This window comes from Bombyx mandarina, chromosome 08, assembly GCF_030267445.1.
Source record: "Bombyx mandarina strain Sakado chromosome 08, ASM3026744v2".
In the NCBI taxonomy this organism is placed as follows: domain Eukaryota; kingdom Metazoa; phylum Arthropoda; class Insecta; order Lepidoptera; family Bombycidae; genus Bombyx; species Bombyx mandarina.
This window is the reverse complement of record NC_143215.1, coordinates 7,225,594-7,246,982: the sequence shown is the minus strand read 5'-3', so window position 1 is coordinate 7,246,982 and position 21,389 is coordinate 7,225,594. Positions and strand designations below refer to the sequence as shown.

The 21,389-nt window shown below is 42.9% G+C and overlaps 1 protein-coding gene across 1 annotated transcript in view; it reads right to left on the bottom strand.

The window, feature by feature from the left end:
* Nucleotides 1–21,389, bottom strand: part of chas (chascon) — a 161,235-nt gene that overhangs the window by 120,286 nt on the left and 19,560 nt on the right. The window contains exon 2 of the mRNA XM_089729139.1: nt 5,914–6,021. Coding sequence (XP_089585265.1) covers nt 5,914–5,997 — 84 coding nt within the window. The 5' untranslated portion in view covers nt 5,998–6,021. The remainder of the gene's footprint in view (nt 1–5,913; nt 6,022–21,389) is intronic.

Here is a 21,389-nt window from a genome sequence, read left to right as displayed (position 1 = left end):
TTCCGTTCATAATAAACTTCCTCAATGAAATAATAACATCGTGTAATCAAAAATCAAACTCGCAAAAATAATTATTTTCTTAATTACTGTTCGTACATCGTATTACATACGGGTTTCAGTAGGTGCCACCACCCTATCTAGTACTGACTCGAAACAGTCATGCGTTGCGGGCTTAAAATTTATAGTCGTAATAAAATTGAGACTTCTCATGTCTTAAATGACTTTCGCGTTGTAATTTCTAGTTTTCCAGTAACCATTTAATATCAAGAAGTTCGTCAGCTATCTTTTCTATAGCAAAAAGAAACATAAAAGGCAAATTCTGCCATTTCTGTTGACTCCATGACAGATTTGTGTGTCTAAATATTATGCATGAATAATAGTTTAATAATTTACACAGTCATTAATAAATTTCTGCTTACGAAATCGGTACGAGCGTTTAATAATCTAATCCGTCATGTTTATATTAATTTATTGCAAAACTTTCACAGTTTTCTGTATTTCATTACGAAGAGAGCTAGCTATTCGTGTGAACGTGATGTAATTGATAATTATGGAATAATTTGAAGAGTTTGAAATAGCAACAATTAAAAGTTTATTTAGTTAATTTATTTACGTATTGCTGAGAAAAAAATTTACTCATAAGAATAATCGATTGGCATAGGATTCGAATGATATAAATTCGCTTGTGACTCATAAATTCAAGCCGCTTACTTGGCTTAATTTGGAAACGTTTTTAGGACCACCAAATCATCACATGCGTGCGAGACTGTGCGCTGGTAAGTAGGAGTTGAATTAACTGAGCAACACCTCCATCGCTTTTGCACAAGATATTCCGGGCAACTGTTGGCAAATTTCGCATGTCCTGGCTGAGCCCGTGCTAGCCCAACTGTCTTGATGAAACTGAAAGGGCCACCGGGCCACTAGTAATACTTTCTTTCCAAAAAAATTAAAAAGGCCTTTTTTTCCCTACCTAAGCTGATAGCCTTGAGAGGCTATTTCAGCGGAACCTTCACTAGTAGGTGAGCTCACGGGGCTCAAACCTGACGACGTTGCTAACACGAACCCTAGCAAGAGCCGTGCTTCGGAGAATCTACCACCGGATCGGAAACGCGATCCACTGAGAAGATCCGGTGAGAAACTCAGTGGGCTGTGTCTGAGGGTTAATTTACTCGTCGAGCCCTTCGTCACAAGCGACGGGTTCGACGAGAACGGTGACCGGTGCTTGAGGTACCTAAAAGCACCGTTAGCGGATCGGGAGGATCCGAAATGACGTGTTTAGGGCGACGTCGACTGCTTTCCATTCTTTCCGCAGGATCGGGAATGTAGTTACCGGCGGCCACGATGAGAGGGTTCTCGTGTCGTGCCGCTTTATCGAAGTGTAAAAAGGCCGTTTCATTCAGAATTAATAAAAAAAATCATAAGAAAACACATTCCGTTTTAAATAGATTATTACCCAATACAAGCAACAAATTTAAAACAACAACTATGTATCTGAAAAATACAATCTCGGTTGACGAACATTACAAACAATACAAACAGAGTTGCTACTATTGTAAAACATATTAGCGATTATTATTAACGTAAAAATATTTAAAATAATCCACTGTTTGTTTCTCTTCAAGACTATCGCTGACTGGTGAATATCGTGGTGAGTCCGACTAAGTTTTTCTTTGATGATTTTTAAAAGCAAAGTGAACCGAGTCTGGATTTCGCGTGTTTGTTAAGTTAATAGAACAAAGTCATAAATAGCATGCACCGTATAACATTAGCAACAGGAGTTATCGCAGTCGTAAAATGCAACCTTGGTACCTACTAGCATTGTAATTCCAGTTAATTACTAACGTTATGATTCTCAGTTACACAATCGGTCTACCGAAATAAACAGCACCATATGCGCTTTTTTAGAACTTAGTGACATTTTCGATAGAAAATCAAAACAAATAATTATCAGTTTGATAGTCGAGTTTTACAAAAATTACACATTTTTACTCTAGATATCTATTATTCCGCGATCCAAGTAAACATATATTGTAATAGTAAATTTTAAAATAGAACTAATCGATTTTTTTATTGCTCTTGTAGGTAGACGAAGTCATCGTGGCCTAAAGGATAAGACGTCCGGTGCATTCGTATGTAGCGATGCACTGGTGTTCGAATCCCGCAGACGGGTACCAATTTTTCTAACGAAATACGTACTTAACAAATGTTTACGATTGACTTCCACGGTGAAGGAATAACATCGTATAATAAAAACCAAACCCGCAAAATTATAATTTGCGTAATCACTGGTGGTAGGACCTCTTGTGAGTCCGCACGGGTAGGTACCACCACCCCGCCTATTTCCGCCGTGAAGCAGTAATGCGTTTCGGTTCGAAGGGTGGGGTAGCCGTTGTAACTATACTGAGACCTTAGAACTTATATCTCGAGGTGGGTGGCGCATTTACGTTGTAGATGTCTATGGGCTCCAGTAACCACTTAACACCAGGTGGGCTGTGAGCTCGTCCACCCATCTAAGCAATAAAAAAAAAAGACGAGCGCACGGCCCACCTGATGGTGAGCGTTTACCGTCGGCCATGGACTTCAGCATTGCCAGGGGCAGAGCCAAGCCGCTGCCTACCGAATTTTATATTATAAAGAATGTCTACTTGTAACTCAATAAAAATAATCGAATCTATACAATAAATCTGAAAAATTATTTAAATTATAATTGAATTTATATTCCATATTCCTGTAAAATACTCTAGACTTCCGAACTCACTTTTTTTTTTTTTTTTTTCCACAGGAGAAAATCGCCGGATCCCCACCCGCGCGGCAGGTGGGGTATGTGGGAGTTGAACCCACTAAAAACTCCTGCCGCTCACAACCGGCGCCCTACCTCGGACCGGGCCGGAGCCCAGTCGGGGCTATTGAAACGGCGGGACAGGGTTGACGCAGAGCACATTACATCCATCCCACCGTCCCACGGACGCCGGACCGGTGGCCGCCAGCGACACGACCACCGGTTCCCTCGTTCAGCGGGCCGAGAGCCCGCTTTGATGGCGCCGCGTTACACCTTCCCCCAGAGCGGTCGGGGGAACGCGGTCTACCATCACCCGGCTTCCTATTGCGGGTGAGCGTGCCAAGCACGCCACCCCACGTCTGGGTCTCTCCTCGCACAAAACGGGTGGGACCCCTAGCTCTTAGGGGGCCAGGTCACGGATACGACCCCGGTCCCGACCCCCTGCTCGGCGGCGGCGGGTTTCTGCGTAGTGAGGAGAGCTTTCCCTCACTAGCCCCGCCGCCTCCTTTTGCGAGATGGTGCACTCGCAGAAGTCGAGCATAGCCTTCCATGACTCATCGCTGCCAAGCATCGACGCCACGACGCCAGGCAGCGACAAGTCAGGTCCTATCTTTGCGACCAGGACACGGCGCTGCACCTCCCACGCGGGGCAGACAGCGAGCGTATGCTCCGCCGTGTCCAAGTCGTGTCCACAATGGTGACACCTCGTCGTCGGCTCAGCCCCTATCCGGCGCAGGTACTTCCCGAAGCATCCGTGCCCGGTCAGCACCTGCACCAGACGAAAGGTGAGACGTCCTTCGCCACGATTCACCCAGTCATCAAAGACCGGGTAAACCGCCTCGACGGTCCGTAGCCCCCACGTGGGGTTGGCCAATCGCCTCGACCACGACTCGAGCACGGACCGCCGAGAATGGGCCTTCCGCGCCCGCAGCTCACTTTCGGGGAGACGCGCCACGCCCCGAGCACGAAGCTCGCTGCGCCACCGATAGTCGGCAGCGAGCGACTCCGCCTCCAGCTCCCATGGCGGCGTCCCCGCCAAAACACACGCCGCCTCGAAGGAGACGGTGCGATATCCGCGGATGACCCTGATGGCAACGGTGCGCTGCGGCCGGCGCAGGAACCGAGCCATAGTGGCCCGGTTGCGCGGCTCAGCCCACACAGGTGCACCGTACAGGGCCATCGATTGCACCACCCCCGCGTAGAGGCGGCGCACAACCTGATCCGGTCCCCCAATATTCGGGAGCAGCCGGCTCAAAGAACCGGCCGTCCTCATCAATCGGGGGACCAGCTCCGCAAAGTGAGCACGAAAAGCCCACCGGCTGTCCAACACGAGGCCGAGGTACTTCAACTGCACCCCGACCCCTATCCGGACGCCTCCAACCACGATGTGGGTGTCAACGGGTGGCGCCCTCCGCGGCCCGTGAAACCACAGAGCCTCGGATTTACTGAGCGCCACGTCGAGACCCAGCCTCCTTATCCTTCCGACGACGAGGGCCACTCCCGCTGTGGCGAGACGGGCAGACTCCCTATAATCATCCCCCCGGGCCACGACCAACGTGTCGTCCGCGTAACAAATAACGCGGAGGCCCGGGAGGAGGGCGCCCCTCAGCACCCAGTCGTACCCGATATTCCACAAGAGGGGGCCGAGAACCGACCCCTGCGGAACACCACGCACGACCGGAAAACGATGAAGGGTCCCACCGTACCCGGTACATACGACCGACCTGGCCCCCAAATAGGACCCAACCAGCCGGCGGAGGTAGCGGGGCACTCCATGCCTCTCCAGTGCCCCCCCTATCACGGTCCAGGGCAGAGTGTTAAATGCGTTGGCGATGTCAAGAGACACCGCCAGCGCCACCCCACCCCGAGAAACGGCCTCGTCCGAGAGGGACCGCTCCGAACTCACGTTAGCTATACTTGGTTTTCAATGTCTAGATACTGTCTAAACTATCCCCCCCCCTTATGTCGGGACGAATGACTGCTAATAACTAAATTGATTTTTACTGGTGGTAAGACCTCTTGTGAGTCCGCACAGGTAGATATCACCACCTTGCCTATTTCTACCGTGAAGCAGTAATGTGTTTCGGTTTAAAAGGTTGGAGCAGCCGTTGTAACTATACTTGAGACTTTAAAACTTATATCTCAAGGTGGGTGGCGCATTTACGTTGTAGATGTCTATGGGCTCCAGTAACTACTTAACACCAGGTGGGCTGTGAGCTCGTCCACCCATATAAGCAATTAAAAAAAAACTTAAGTAAGGTTTCCGTACGTTTTTTATCACTGCTGTTCTGTCTATATTATAGACTCTATAATAATTATTCTTTGTCACAAAAACTTGTTTGATGCGATACGAATTTGACATGATGACTTGTCCGTCCGACACGGACAAAAACTTGAGATAAAAGCGGGATCGTTACATCTTTTAATGATACCTTGTTTTAGTGTTGTGCCACAAATTAGTTTTTGTTTAAATTTAAATCGACGTGTGGCTGATGATACTATTTTGGCTGATTGTGTTATTATAAATATTATAAAAACATATAAAATGTCGGATGTGCCGCGAAATAATCATGACTTCGTTTAAACTGTTTTGAACTAAACTGCGATCGTTCTATATTTTGGATCGCCGAAGAAGAACAATAGAGGTCGCAATGCTAGGTAGCGAATAAACATCACGATTCTTGGCTCTTCCTCTATTATCTGCATGTGGAATCATGCTTTTAGTTCGCGGTTATCTTATATAATTATAAAGCGGTTTACAGCGCCGCCACGTGATGTTGTTTAAGATGGGCCAATAAATAGCAAATTCTCAAATTTCACATATTCATTATCATTATTATTTTTATTTATTGATTTGCCACCTGTTCTTAAGGGGTCACCGGTGACCTTGAGACATGAATACTAAGTTTAAGTTTTACAGAATAACGACTGCCCCACCCTTCAAACCGAAACGCATTTCTGCTTAACTACAAAAAAGGGCGACGCCCTGCGACCAGTAGACGGTATAATAGTTAAAAACAGATATATAGTACCTGCTCTAGAATAGATGTAGATACACTAAATCGTAATCACATAACTCAAGTTGTCAGTACTAAAATAAACGATACTTTATGCCTAACTGAAATTTTTTATACCTTTGCTAGAACCTCCTCAAATGTTGCAGCCTGTAAGGGCGGTGACGCCGGCGGCGTTTCCCGAGATAGTGCTGTAAGGGGCATTCTGTCAATTCATCACTGAGATACCTGCAAGAAAACAATAAAGTTAAATTAATACTATACATAATTAATAAAATGTTTCAACATACCGGGTTGTGGTCGAAAATAAACATTACACTTTATTTCCGCATTGTAACCAAATTAAAAAAAATTGTTAAATGTAAAAAAAACTTGACTTAAATTGAAAACTGAAGTAAAGCTAAAACAATTAAAGTAATAAGTTTATGTTATTTACATGAGTCCTTGATACGAGCTAATTTTCAAGTTAATCGGACAATTGTTATCCGATTAACGCACTTGTTGACAAGTCTCTTGACGACTCTCCTTTCCATCGGTAGAAAAAGGTCTTAAAAGTCATTTTTTTATATTATTATGTTAAAAAACCCCATTACATAGAGATTAAACATAGATCAAGCCAATAAAACGGGTTAAGAACAACTGGTGTAATATTGTAAGCCCGTAGGACTACCACAATCCTGCTTATTATTTCTACGAAATTATCATGCATTCCGTTTTAAACAGTCGAATTCCTTTCGATAAAAATAAATACAATAAATTTGTAACTTCACTCTAATTTGCTGACCAAATCGGATCAAAAAGACAAAAAAATATAAAATTAGCTGTTGGTCAAGCGTTTTTTGTCGTTTTTAAACGACATATATAATTTTAACTACTATTGTTGTATCGGTGAAGCAGGAGCTAGGGGTCTTGGACATGACGTGGGAGGAGCTAGAACAGACTGCCCAAAACCGATATAAATGGAAAAATTTGATTCGAGCCCTACACCCCAGCAGATGGTAATAGGAAAGAATGATGATGATGATGATGACTATTGTTGTTAGTAAGCGCAATGTGAGTGATTATAGCTGAAGCGACGTTTCGTCTTTTTAACATTTGGACATTAACTGGAGCTCGTAAATACGCTTCTTGGCTCCTGTTTCGAAGAGTAAACGCGCTGACTGCAAACACAGATATATAACCACATTTATAAATCCTGAGGAAACAATGCCTTAGCTATATTTTTAACATTTAAGTATAATAACTTTATGGAACATGTAAATTAAGTTGCATAATATTACAACGATATATTGCAAAGAATTTTCTGTTATGTAAAATATCAGAATAAAGAACCACTGGAAGTGTGTTTATGAATAAGCGAACACTTGTATCAAAGGACAAAGTGAAGAAGTAAACAATATAAATTATATTATTATTTTGAAATAAAAAAATATATTTTACCCATTTCTATTGTGCAGCTTCGCTTCATTGTATTACTAAAAATACCTATAGTATCACTATTTTTGTTTTCTAGAATCATCTTTAAAAATAATCTCAAACGTGGGTTAATCGAAGCGCATAGACAACGTGAAAACCACTGCTCGTCTTGTGACATATGGTATCAAGTCTTCATTGAACAGTTGAGGCTACTGGTATATAGGAAGGCAAAATAAAGTTAAAATGCAAAATTTAAAGGATTATTTATTAATGCATTATTTCCCGATAAAAACAGGCAGATCTGCGGTACAGTTGTTCGAGCTCAATATTTTTTTTTCCAACGTTAATGAAACGAGCAAATCATCCTTATTTCTGAATTTTCTATTATTAATATTTCATACTCTTAAATGAATCATTTAATAAAATTTACATTGCTCATTCCTTTTACGTGCTTCTTCAAGTTTAAGAGTGAAAGTGGCAATGTATTTCTTCGCAATGAATTCTAACGACGAATTGTATGTTTTGACCTTGTCTCGTTTCATTCTGACGACAGTACAAAAAATACACGTATTATCATAATTCATAAGAGATGCCGTGACTGTTAGTCGCAGAGAGCAAGACGCGTCGAGAAAAAAAAAGAAGTTTGGTTTTTAAATTGGTTCCTATTTTTATTCTATGCTACCGCGAAAGTAAATAAAAAATTAAATACTAATTCACTACTACTATGTAACTAGTTCCAAATTGTAATGAGCCTAATATGATAGTATAATTACTTTGGGCAGAAATAGGCTAGATAGTAGAACCCAACAATACCCAGGGGCCACGTCATGCCTTCATAACAGCATTCACCGCTTTCCTTGAATTAAAAATTTTGAAACCTTCCAAATTGATTTGTCAGACTTCCCCAAATTCGATTAATTTGACTTGAATAGATTAATAAAATTAATCTCCGTTGACCTTAATATCACATACAAAAACATTGTATTCCAAAAGCCGTTGTCATTCATTACCAAGATACGACTGTTCTACAATTTGATTCATTTTGTAAATTATAATTAAGTGCTATTCTTCACGGTATTAATCATTCGTACAAAATGTGACTAATTATTATTTTTATAAATTTAATCATTAAACTAGCACTCTTTTATGATTTTTAAGGAAACAAAATTTTGATTTGACGGCGCGGCGTAATAGTTAGCGCATTCGACTACTGAGTTGAGGATCTTGGGGTCGATTAATACATTCGACAAATGTTCGTTTAAAAACCAGGTTGGTTTGCTCTTTCTCTGAGTCTTTTATATCCATACATTTAAACGTATATAAAAACTTTTAGCTACCAAAGAATCATAGCTTAAAGACAGATGACCATGTATTATTTGTTCTCAGATTACGTATTGATTTATTAAAATACAAAACATTGTAAGGAACTCAAATACTTAAACACAAATATCTAAAAGATAAAAAAAATATATTACAAGTTCGGAAGATTATAGAAAAACTAATATGCAAGAAAATATGTAAAGTACAGTTTAATAACTACAAAAACACTAACAAGTACATGCAAAGTTTTAGTGATTTTTTATGCTTGTGATCATGCTCATGTGTACCTTGGGCACACATTACAGTTGGGTAAAACATCTTCGAGAACGAGGCCAGTAGAAGAATACAGCTGGGCTGGGCGACATTTGGGAAATTACGTCGAGTACTTTCGTCGTCTATACCGTAGGGCAGTGATTCTCAATATATAATAATGTTAATATTATTAAATTATATCATTTTAAAAGAAAAATATTTTAAACATGAATATATATTTAAATCCACAAAAAAATGTATAGTATATTTTAGTTTATTTCGTATATTTATGCAGTGTGTTGTAGGAAGTAAATAATTTTTATCTTTTTTTTTGTGTGCCGCCAAATTTTGAAATCGTTAAATATGTGCCGCAACAAAAATAAAGGTTGAGAATCACTGCCGTAGGGTCTAAAGACGAAAGTCTTCGCTCTGTGCGTCCTATCTGTCATGACGTACGGAGCCGAAACATGGTCACTCACAGTTGGGCTGGTCCACAGCTTTAAAGTCACTCAGTGAGCAATGAAGAGGGCTATGCCTGGAGTTTCTCTGAAGAATCGAATCCGGAACGAAGATCCGATAGAGAACCAAAGTTATCGACATAGAAAAGCGAATTAGTTAGCGAAAGTGGCAATGGGCTGGCCATATCAGCCGGATAACCAATAACTGTTGAGATACACATATTCTTGGAGGGAGACCGCGAATTGGCAAACCTAGTGCAGGATGCGTGAACATGACGATAATCATGCTCAGGATATTAGTCCTTGGTAAAATGGTAGTAGCTACACTTGTGGTCTTGCAATACATCCTAGAACTGTAGTAAAGACTGGTAGTAAGTCATTGAGAACGACTTCACAATCCATAGTGGTTGGCGGTTGGAATCATTAATGTCTGGTCTCCTTCGCTTTCATTGTAATAATAAAAATAATAAACGTAACAAATAATGTAAAAAAACTGTTATTAGCACGTCTATATTTTTATTACCACAAGCTTCCTTTATAATACATTTCATTAGCGTCTGTACGTCAAATTTTTCACATTTTTCATCCAAGGCTTTATTATGATGCACATAAATTTAAATGTCAACTGATTTGTAATTGCAAAACTGTGCACGATCAAATAATAACTAGGGCGTTAGCGGTATCTACAGTCTGATATGGCCAAAACGAATTTTAAAACATCTCGCATACATTTACACAAATTTTGAACACAAAATTAGGGTCTTTTTGGTAGGTAAAAGATGACACTTTAAAATGTATTAGGAAATACTCACAACCAAGTTTTATACATCTATTATTAGGAAGCTTAAGAAACACATGTTCCAAGCAATGTGTTCCATAGCCGAAAATCAATAATGATTTCCACGTTCAGGATACCCCCTTTCTTGAACACCTAAATCGGCAGAAATCGTCATTATGTGACAGTCACAACATGTAACACAAGTAATTATTCAATCTGCGGGGACAACAGATTTATTTGAATCCGGGGTGCCTCCAGCGGTCTTCGCTTCAGATTACAGGTATACCTGGTATATTTTACCGGTGGTAGGACCTCTTGTGAGTCCGCACGGGTAGGTACCACCGCCCTGTCTATTTCTGCCGTGAAGCAGTAATGCGTTTCGGTTTGAAGGGTGGGGCAGCCTTTGTAACTATACTGAGACCTTAGAACTTATATCTCAAGGTGGGTGGCGCATTTACATTGTAGATGTCTATGGGCTCCAGTAACCACTTAACACACAACTTAAGGTGGGCTGTGAGCTCGTCCACCCATCTAAGCAATAAAAAAAAATCCTAATACCTAACTGTGCTACCAGCCTAAAACAGTTTACCGAATCGATTATCAAGAAGTTAACGAACAGCCTTCCCGTATACAGTCGTGACTCACTTGACCTCGATCGTCAGAAATGGAAACTCGATATACAAGTCGATACTTTCTTCACAAATATTAAATTTAAATCTGAAAAAATCTGCAAGCATTCAAAAAGCGATTTTATTTTCGGAAGCGCAAAGATAGGTTTTCTTTCAATCGAATTACTACTGAAATTGTCGATAAAAAAATCAGAAATATCTTTGGTAAGGAGTGTTCCTTACGCTGTTTCTTGTATTTTATTGACTTAATTCCTATATTGTATCTGAAGACGGGCTTTAAGAAAAAGAAACCCTTATTAGGTTTGGCAATGAAGAGGTGAAATACCGCAATGACTTTAATTCACCACGTACTTAATTAATTGTTAGACAACAAAATATTTTATTATAGTCACATTTCCTTTAATTTAATGTTCCAAAATAAATTATAAACATTATAAAATTATAAAGTAGAAAAATTTACGAGATTAAACAACACAAAAATGTGTCTATCTCTCTAAGTTTGAATATTATTTTAGAGCCTTGTTTTTTTTTTCGTCATATTTCGTTTGTCGATGGTCTAATTACGCAATTGATTTACTGCCAAGAATTCGACATTAAATTATCAATCAATCCCGCCAATAAGTAGAAGTTATGACCTCAATGTATTGTCAGTGTATTTACACACATGTAAAGTTTCAGTACGAAATGACTTTTCTATAACTTAAATACATTTTTTTATTTGTTTCTTTATTTACGCTTGATTGAGAATAACATAATCCAATAGAATGAATCACTTTCTTATAAGCTTTTTCAAGCAAGGTCTAAAGCAATCTATATTTACCCACTGAGTTTCTCGCCGGATCTTCTCAGCGAGTCGCGATTCCGATCCGGTATAAGATTAATTCGCGAAGCAATCGCGATTGCTCTTGAGCTGTTAGGTCTCCTTCGAAGGCGCTCGGGCAGCTGTTAGCAAATCCCACCATTCCTGGCTGAGCCTTTGCTCGCCCACCTGTCCTGGTGAAACTGGAAAGGCCTCCGGGCCACCAGTAATCTTTCAATCATAAAAAAGCAATCTATGTGGTACAACAGCTTAGATACCTAACATTACCCTTGTCCATTCCGTAGCCAGCGTTAGCATGTAGCAGATTTACATAAACCCAGGTACGTAAAAAATGCGATCCACAATGTTACCCACAGTCTTTATAACATTCTTTTCTAAACAAACACTAAAATAAACTTGACATTACAAAAAAACTTCTAACAAACATGGATACTCATTAAATGTAATCATACAGTAACACCGAACGCCGATTATGCCGTGACAAAACATTTAATAACACAAATTACTTATTCCGAGACCGTGTAAGGTACAGCTAAGCACACAATTCTTATCCAATTTATTCGAGCGTGCTTCTCATTACAACATTACAAACGATACAATGTGCTCGTAAATATGTACGTCACAAAGAGTTTTAGAAGTAATTTACCTTAAAAAATATATAGAGGATATAGAGGAAGAGGTAGACCTAAGAAGAAATGGATGGATTGCGTGAAAGACAATATGGGTAAGAGGGGAGTGAGCGAAGAAATGGTATATGATAGAAGAGTATGGAAGGAGAAAACATGTTACGCCGACCCCAGGTGACTGGGAGAAGGGCAGGATAATGATGACGATGATGATGATTACCTTAAAAAAGATTTATTCTCAAAACTAAAACTAATAAAGTATATTAATTTTGAACGTAATAGAATCGGAGAAATACAATTTGTATAATTTTAGCGCTGTTTTTATGACAAAAACTGATAAAAATTTGCGAAATATGGACGAAAGTACTATAGTAGTTCGTAGTTACGAACCGTAAACTATAATAATCTATGCTATCAATGCAATCAAAATATTAATATCAATTAACTTTTTTTTTACTACTTAGATAAGTTACGTTGGGATGGTACCTTGATATATGAATTCTAAGGTCTCAGTTTTTAAAGTACAACGGCTGAGCTACCCTTCAAACCGAAACGCGTTACTTCTTCACGGCAGAAATAGGCAAGGTAATGGTACCTACCCGTGCAAAATCACAAGACGTCTTAGCACCAGCAAATACGTAACTTATATTAAAACCACATAATAATACCAGTAAACGATACTTGCGCAATCAATAAACAAGTGTACTGTATGAAATGGTTGGTCCAGCCGTGTCCCTAATACGTAGCCTTTAAGTGCAGAACATCAGTGTACCGATAACTCCGATTGCGTAACAACAGCTGAAATATTTAAGCCTTTATAAAGACAAGAGGTGTACAGGAAAATTACTATTAAAACTATGCTTAACGGAACTATTGCCTCACAATAGGTGTTTAAAAATCAGTAGCAGGAACATGGTATATTTTGCGGTAGGCAGCGGCTTGGTTCTGCCCCTGGCATTGCTGAAGTCCATGGGCAACGGTAACCACTCACCATCAGGTGGGCCGTATGCTCGTCTGCCTACAAGGGCAATAAAAAAAAAAAAAAAAAACATGGTAAGTTGTTTGAATATACTTAAAACAGAAGCAGTTCATCAGTGTAGAATAATATACGTAAACAAACGTGCGGAATTACTCCTCTCGTGGTAATATTTTTTTTTTTTTTTTTGGTCAGGAGGAAATCGCCGGACTTCCGCCCTTTTCTGGGGATACTGGGCGGGGTATGTAACAGTCGAACTGACTAAAACCTCCTGTCGCTCAACAACCAACGTCCAAACCTCGCATGAGACAGAACTCATGACAAGGCAAAGGGGGGAAAGTGAAGCGTTTAGTGCGGAGCACATCTCTCCCATCACCCTCCCCCTCGGGACGCCGGACTGGCGGTCGTCGGCGCCACGACCACCAGTCCTCTCGGTCGGCAGACTGTCCGAAGCCCGCCTAGATGGCGCCGGTTAGAGTGGGTTACCCTACGGAATACCCCGCTGGGCCAGAACCAGCGTGGGTCGAGGATAGCCGGCCTTCCATCACCCGGATGCTCTTGCGTAAAACGCGTGCAGAGCAGCTTGCACGTCGTCTTCTTAGGCCCCCCTCGCCGGTCCCCAGACCGACATGTGAGGGGGACCCGAAACACTTAGAGGGCCAGGGCTTGGGCGAAATCCGCCTCCCTGGCCCCCGCTCGACGGCGGCGGGATTGTGCGTCTCTCACGCGCCCCGCCGCCTCCTTCTGCGAGATGGTGCACTCGCAGAAGTCGAGCATCGCCTTCCACGACTCGTCGTCGCCGAGCATCGATGCCACAACACTCGGCAACGACAAGTCGGTTCCTATTTTTGCGACGAGGACACGGCGCCACCCCTCCCATGCGGGGCAGGCGACGAGCGTATGCTCTGCCGTGTCCAAGTCGCAACCACAATGGTGGCACTCTGCCGTCGGCTCGGCTGTGATCCGGTGCAGGAACTCACCGAAACAACCATGCCCAGTGAGCACCTGCGTAAGCCGGAAAGTGAGGCGTCCTCTGTCACGATTCACCCAATCCACAAGGACCGGGCGAATCGCCTCGACGGTCCTACGACCAGCCGAAGGATCAGCCAGCCGTCTGGACCACGACTCCAGCACGGACCGCCGAGATTGGGCCCTCCGTGCTCTGACCACACTGGGGCTGGGACGCGCCACGCCCCGGGCACGAAGTTCAGCCCGCCACCTATAGTCAGCGGCGAGCGCCTCCGCTTCCAGAACCCAAGGCGGCGTCCCTGCCAGTACACACGCCGCCTCAAAGGAGATGGTGCGATAACCACGGATGACCCTGACCGCGATGGTGCGTTGCGGCCGTTGCAGCAGCTTCGCCACCCCCACGGCCAGGGACTAGCCCCACACGGGCGCCCCGTATAGGGCCATTGATCGCACCACCCCCGTATAGAGACGGCGCGTCACCTGGTCAGGCCCCCCGACGTTGGGCAGAAGCCGGCTTAACGCGCCGGCCACCCCCAACAAACGAGGGACCAGGTTCTGAAAGTGAGCACGGAAGGTCCAACGACTGTCCAGAATGAGGCCGAGGTACTTCAACTGCACCCCGACCCCGATACGGACGCCTCCAACCACGATATGGGCATCGACAGGTGGCACTCTCCGGGGCCTGTGGAACCACATGGCCTCGGATTTACTGAGCGCCACGTCGAGGCCCAATCTCCTAATTTTGCCGACGACATGCGCCACCCCAGCCGTAGCAAGACGGGCAGACTCAGCAAAACTCCCCCCCCGGGCCACGACCAACGTGTCGTCCGCGTAACATATTACGCTCAGGCCCGGGAGGAGGGCACCCCTCAGCACCCAGTCATACCCGATATTCCACAAAAGGGGGCCGAGCACCGACCCCTGTGGAACACCGCGCACGACCGGGAACCGGTGCAGGATCCCACCATGTCCGGTACACGTGACCGATCTGTCCTCTAAGTAGGAACCCACCAGCCGGCGAAGGTAGGGGGGCACTCTATGTCTTTCCAGCGCCCCCCCTATCAAGGACCAGGGCAGGGTGTTAAACGCATTGGCGATATCGAGCGACACCGCCAAAGCCACCCCACCCCTGGAGACGGCCTCCTCCGAGAGGGCCCGCACGCGAAGGATCGCGTCTACCGTTGAGCGGCCCTCTCGGAAGCCATACCGCTCCGCCGACAGATCGGGTCCCACCCCGACCAGATGCTGGATGATGCGGGCTGCCAGAATGCGTTCCAGCAGCTTGCCCACCTCATCCAGCAACACGATGGGACGGTACCCGGCGGCAGTATCCGCCGGGCGCCCCTCCTTTCTCAACAGCACGAGTCTGCCCGTCCTCCACGATGAAGGAAACCGTCCCGACTCGAGGCAGGAGTTGTAAAGTCTCAAGAGTCGGTCCCCTAGGGCACCAAGAGCCAAGGCCCAAACCCGGCCATGGACGCCATCCGGGCCGGGCGCAGTGTCCTTCGCGCACATTTTGCGAACGGCCACAAGGAGCTCCGCCCCCGTTATATGGGGCACCTCAGCAGGGACTTCGCCGTCGTAGTCCGGCGGCGCGTCCATAGCGGGAGCGACAAATCCCTCCCGCTCCTGCGGGAAAAGCACCGAGACGATGTCCCGCAGCTGCTGAGGCTGGAGACGCTCCGTGATCGGAGGGGCCCATGGGCGCATTTTATTGCGCACCATATGATAGGGCCGCCCCCACGGATCCTCATCCAGCGTCTCCAAGAGACCCTCCATATGTTGGTTCTTGGCTCTTCTGATGGCCAGCTGCAATGCCCTCTGCGCGACGCGGAATGCGCCGTGCAGCCGGGCCTCTGCTGCCGCGAACGCAATCGGATCGTTGCGCCGCGGCAGGCGGCGGCGGCGATGCCTGGCGCACTCGCGCCTCGCCCGAACGCACTCCACGCGGAGTTGCGCAATTTCGGGCGACCACCAGTACGCCTGGCGTTTAGGAAGTCGAGGGCCGATCCGGGGCATCGACGCATCACAGATGCGACGCATCGTGTCCCGGAACCACCCTGCCTCTCCCTCGACCTCGACCGGGTGTGGACGCATGGGCGCCCACGCCGCCACCGTAGAGGCTTCCATCAGGAGCTCCTTATTCAGGCGCTTCAGTGCCCACTTGGGGAATGACCGGGACGCACCACGGGGGTGGTCCCCGTGGACGTCCGCGACTGTGGAGCGGGCGGAGAGATCAAACCGAATATATCGGTGATCTGACAGTGTCTCCGCCCCCTCCAAAACTCTCCAGTCGCGGATACGGCGTGCGATGGCCGGGCTTGCGAACGTAACGTCCACAATAGACTCGCCCTGCCACCGCACGCACGTCGCAACCGAACCTCTATTCAACAAACAGAGGCCGGCCGCGTTCGCCCACCTCTCCAGTAGCCTACCACGAGCGTCCGAGCGGGGGGAGCCCCATGCGACAGACTTCGCATTGAGATCCCCCGCGAGAATCACTGGACGGGGAGCGAGGCGGCGAGCAATCGCCCCGATCCCGCCCAGGAAATGCCCGAACTCGACAGTAGGCCTGTTCGGAGAGAAGTACGCCCCGATCACGACGGTCCCTTCCAACTGCACCGCGACGAACCCTTGGCCCCTGGTCACCATCGCCAGGGGGGGGATCGCCGCGTCTCTTCTTATGGCTATGGCCGCCAGGCCGCCATCGTCCCCGACTCGTGGTAATATAACCCACTTTAATTCATCAAATGAACCAAACTCAAAAGAAAACAGTCAGGCATCATTCGACGGACGGAATTGATCACCTTCGTGAACTGTTCACTTAGATCGTTTTGAGAACGACCTAGAATTTAAATGTAACATTAATCGCCGCGTATTTAACAAGAAATTCTTTGACTAGAACTGTCTGCAATAAAAGAAAACCAGTAATTATTAAATATAGGCCTCTTATAGAAACCCTTATTGTGTATGATAACATAATCGGGGACACTATTCCAAAAAACACACTGTTTCTCGTGGTTTAGAATTTAAAAACTATTAAACAAATAGAACTTTTCAGAAAACGTTTTTATTATGGATTAAAATATATCGTGTTATTATATTTATTTGTTAATTAATCAACATTGTTTTAATCAGCCTAGCCGTTGGTGTGATCAAGTAACCGCTCTAACTGGGTTGCCAGTCGCAACCGCCATTCGAGCAGCTGAGGACCGGACGAGATGGAAACAGCTCACAAGACAGGCAACGGTCAAGTTTTAAGGACACGACCTTCAGCAATGAAGAAAGCGACGAAGAAGAAGAAGTTTTAATCAACAAGCAATACATTTTCATAGGTAAAATTCAGAAGCACCTACTACTTGCTTAACCTCTTCTTAATTATTAAGTACTAGCGACCCGCCCTCGCTTCGCTTCGGAAACATTAAAACACACATGAAACCAAAAAAAAAATTTAAAAAAAATTAAAAAAGTAGCCTATGTTCATCAGGGACAGTGTCGGCTTCTAATGGAAAAAGAATTTTTCAAATCGGTCCAGTAGTTTCGGAGCCTATTCGAAACAAACAAACAAACAAATCTTTCCTCTTTATAATATTAGTATAGAAGTATAGATGCATGCAAATATTTGAAACCGCTTAAAAGCGAACATGTAACGCTTATTGTTTACTAAATCTGTTATCCAAGTTAAAGAACTTGTTGCATAAGAAACGTTATCGAATAGGATCCTCGTGTAATACGCAATGTTAATTAAAGATTCAATTGTCTAATGAACCGTGAAGGCCTGCCTGCCGTCCACTAACAATTCGCTGTAAAAAAAGCACAAAAATTGAGAACGAAATGAGTTGACGAAAACTATAAATAAAATGAATACATTCAAACTTAATTAGTTTCGTTGAAAAAAATATTCAAAAACCTTGAACTGCGGCGACCTCAGCGTTCGATGTTTTTTATTATTTAAAATCGAATTTTTATCATTTCATGTGCAAGTCAGTAATGATGTCATCAAAATTTAATTAAATTGAGTATTTAAGAATAAATTGTCATGTTCATCAATTTAAAAACAACGAGCATGTTGTTATTGTAATATTAAATTATGTTTAAACCGAATGAAAATTTATTAATACCATTTTCATGATAAATAAAAATATATTAGGAACTCTTAGTTTGAAATATAACCGCTCATTACTCAATCATTTTAATATATTTTCAATTAAACCAATACAATAGTCGCGTTATAAAACAAGATGTTTGATAATTATTTGATAATTTAATAAATTAATAAATACTAGAGGTCCCGCAGTAGTCGAAATTATATAGACTATAATTAATTGGAATTGTAAGTTTGTACACTATTATGATTGTATTTTATACTTCTATAATCACAAATTTCGTCAAGACTACACTATAAAAAAATATTAATAAAGACAAACAATATTTAATCTATTCTCAATTTGACAACAGACGCCAAGAACAAAAGTTTGACAGTAAATAGTATGCATGTGTGTGTGCGTCAAATACACGGTATGTAGTGTGTGTAATGTTTTCTTTATTGATTTAATGTATCTTTAATGTATTTTTTTTTGGAGTTTACTCCTTTAGAATCGATTTACATATATAGGCCCGGGGTATGAAAATTATGGGGACCAAAATCGTACTAGCATGTCACACGAAATGCGTTATGCGCCTAGCATGTCACACGAAATGCTTTATGCGCCTGATTGGCTCCTGATTGCGTGATGCGTGCGCGCGCCAATCAGGAGCCAACGCGCGGCCGCGTTATCGCAGGTGACGCCGGGCTGCTGCGCCGGCAGTCCGCCACAAAGCCTCGTACTGATCGCGCGTTTCTCTCATTATTGTATTTTCATATATTTGTTAGTCGTTTGTTTTGTGTCTCGTTAATTTGTTAATAATCTGTAGTGTATCGTGTTGTCGTAATATAGAACTATTTCTCGTATTGTTTCGTTTAATTTTTTATATCCAGTAAACTCCAGTCGTGCGTCGGAGCGGACACACACACTTTTTTTTAAATATTAGCATTGTGCACTTCTATTCTCTATAAGCGTGGAAAATTTCATACTCCTCGTATTAATATATAGATAAAAAGTTCTGATTGCGTATGTATTTTTTTATGATTTAAAAAATTTTTGAATTAAAAAACATTATTTTTATTATTCAAAAACACGTTAAGGTATATTTCAAAATAACGAAAAACGCTTAACCATATTCCATTCAGATAAGTCGTCTCGATACAGGTTTTTTACGATTAAAATCCTTATAAAATAAAGCTTGGATCTAAACATGAGTATTCTAATTTTTTACACATTAAAATTTACAGTAACTTGGCATTTACCTTACTGGTATCAGTATTTATCAAGTAGTAAACCAAATGACACTTTAATCTGATAAAGCAACATTCTTATGTGGACAATGCAGTAACAGTAACAAATTCAACAGTAATCTACATGTCATTGTAAAATAAATTTTATTGTTCATAAACTTGAATTACCTGTCAAATTGAGATTAGTAATTGAATCGAATTTGCACATCAGTCAATGTCTTGCGATGCGATCAGATACAAATCGGGTCCAATTACAACATTCAATCGATTTACGAAATCCCGCCAAACCTGTCGATGCCGAATTCTATAAATTATTCATGAACTGACAATCGCACAATAGGTTATGCAGAAAATTTTTACGAACAACGAAACGAAAAAAAAAAAAAAAACATTAAAACCTCGGCGTTTTTAACCAAATCCAACCGTCTTGATTGACTTGCAACGATTACTGGTAACGAAAGATATACATTTAAATAAATTGAGCTGTTTAAATGAGTGACTGCAGTAATTTAATCTGCATAATGTCCCTCAATTGATCCTTAATGAACAATAAAACGACTTTAAAAAAAAGTAATATCGTGGAAGTCAATATGCAGAGGAAGTAAAAATACAGAGATTAAATATTATAAACCAATGTGAATCCGAGACGGAACAAAACGTGATTATTTGTTACCTGTTTAATTACTTCATTATAAATCGATGTCGCAAGTCAATCGTTTTAAGGTGCGTCCATATACCATAATAAAGGTGGAAATCGTTTGGGTAATACTATGTATAAAACTTTATATGAACATAATTAAATTCGAACATCTTCGAGCCTAATGAAATCACGAAGTAAGAAAACCAAGTTTTTTTTATTGCTTAGATGGGTGAACGAGCTCACGGCCCACGTGATATTAAGTAGTCACCGAAGCCCATAAATATCATCAACATAAAGGCTACCACCCATCTAGAAACATGAGTTCTGTGTTTTTTTTTAGTACAACGGCTGCTCTATTCTTTAAGCCAAAACGCATTAATGCTCCACGGGAGAAATAGTCAGGGTGGTGGTACTACCAGCGCGGGCGGACAAGATGCCCTACCATCACATCTTGTGAGTCCGCACGGGTAGTTACCACCGCCCTGTCTATTTCTGTCGTGAAGCAGTAATGCGTTTCGATTTTAAGGGTGGGGTAGCCGTTGTAACAATACGGAAACCTAAAACTTATATCTGAAGGTGGGTGGCGCATTTACGTTGTAGATGTTGGCTCCAGTAACCACTTGACACCAGGTGGGCTGTGAGCTCGTCCACCCACCTAAGCAAAAAAAAAAAGCATAGAATGTCAATTATATTTCCTTTTGCGTGACATTATTTATCATTTTATAAAAAGGAAGCACCGTGGCTCTTACCACAATAAAATTATGGTAAAAGTCACCAGAAACTCGATGTATGGAAAAATACAAATGCTCAAATGGATTAAACCGTCGGTAGCTTAAGCTTATGTTTATTACTAAGTAATTACGCAGCTAGCATACGTACAACATAGGTACGGGAATTACTATGAGAAAGGGAACGTGCAAAGCTTACGAATTAGCGTAATTATTAGGGAAATTGAGAACCTGCCTGGATAGATACCACAATGGCATCACGGCAATTTTTGCCACAGAGTAGTTGAAATTTGAATTCCGAAACCATCCTTGAGGCATGAGGGCGAAGTCTCAGTAGTATTTTATAACAGCTGTTCCATCTTTCAAATGTGGAAGGAGCCACTGGTTCGGCATAACTATGAGCACGACGCGATGCCGCATTGGTGGCTTTCAAGCGCCCAACGACAGTAAAAAAATGAAAATTTGGTAGGCAGCGGCTTGGCTCTGCCCCTAGCATTGCTGAGGTCCATGGGCGATGGTAACCACTCACCATCAGGTGGGCCGTATGCTCATCTGCCTACAAGAGCAATAAAAAAAATATTTTAACGATTTAATTTCATGTTTTTTACTATGAAAAAAATTTGTTTGAATTATGTATACGACTCACGAA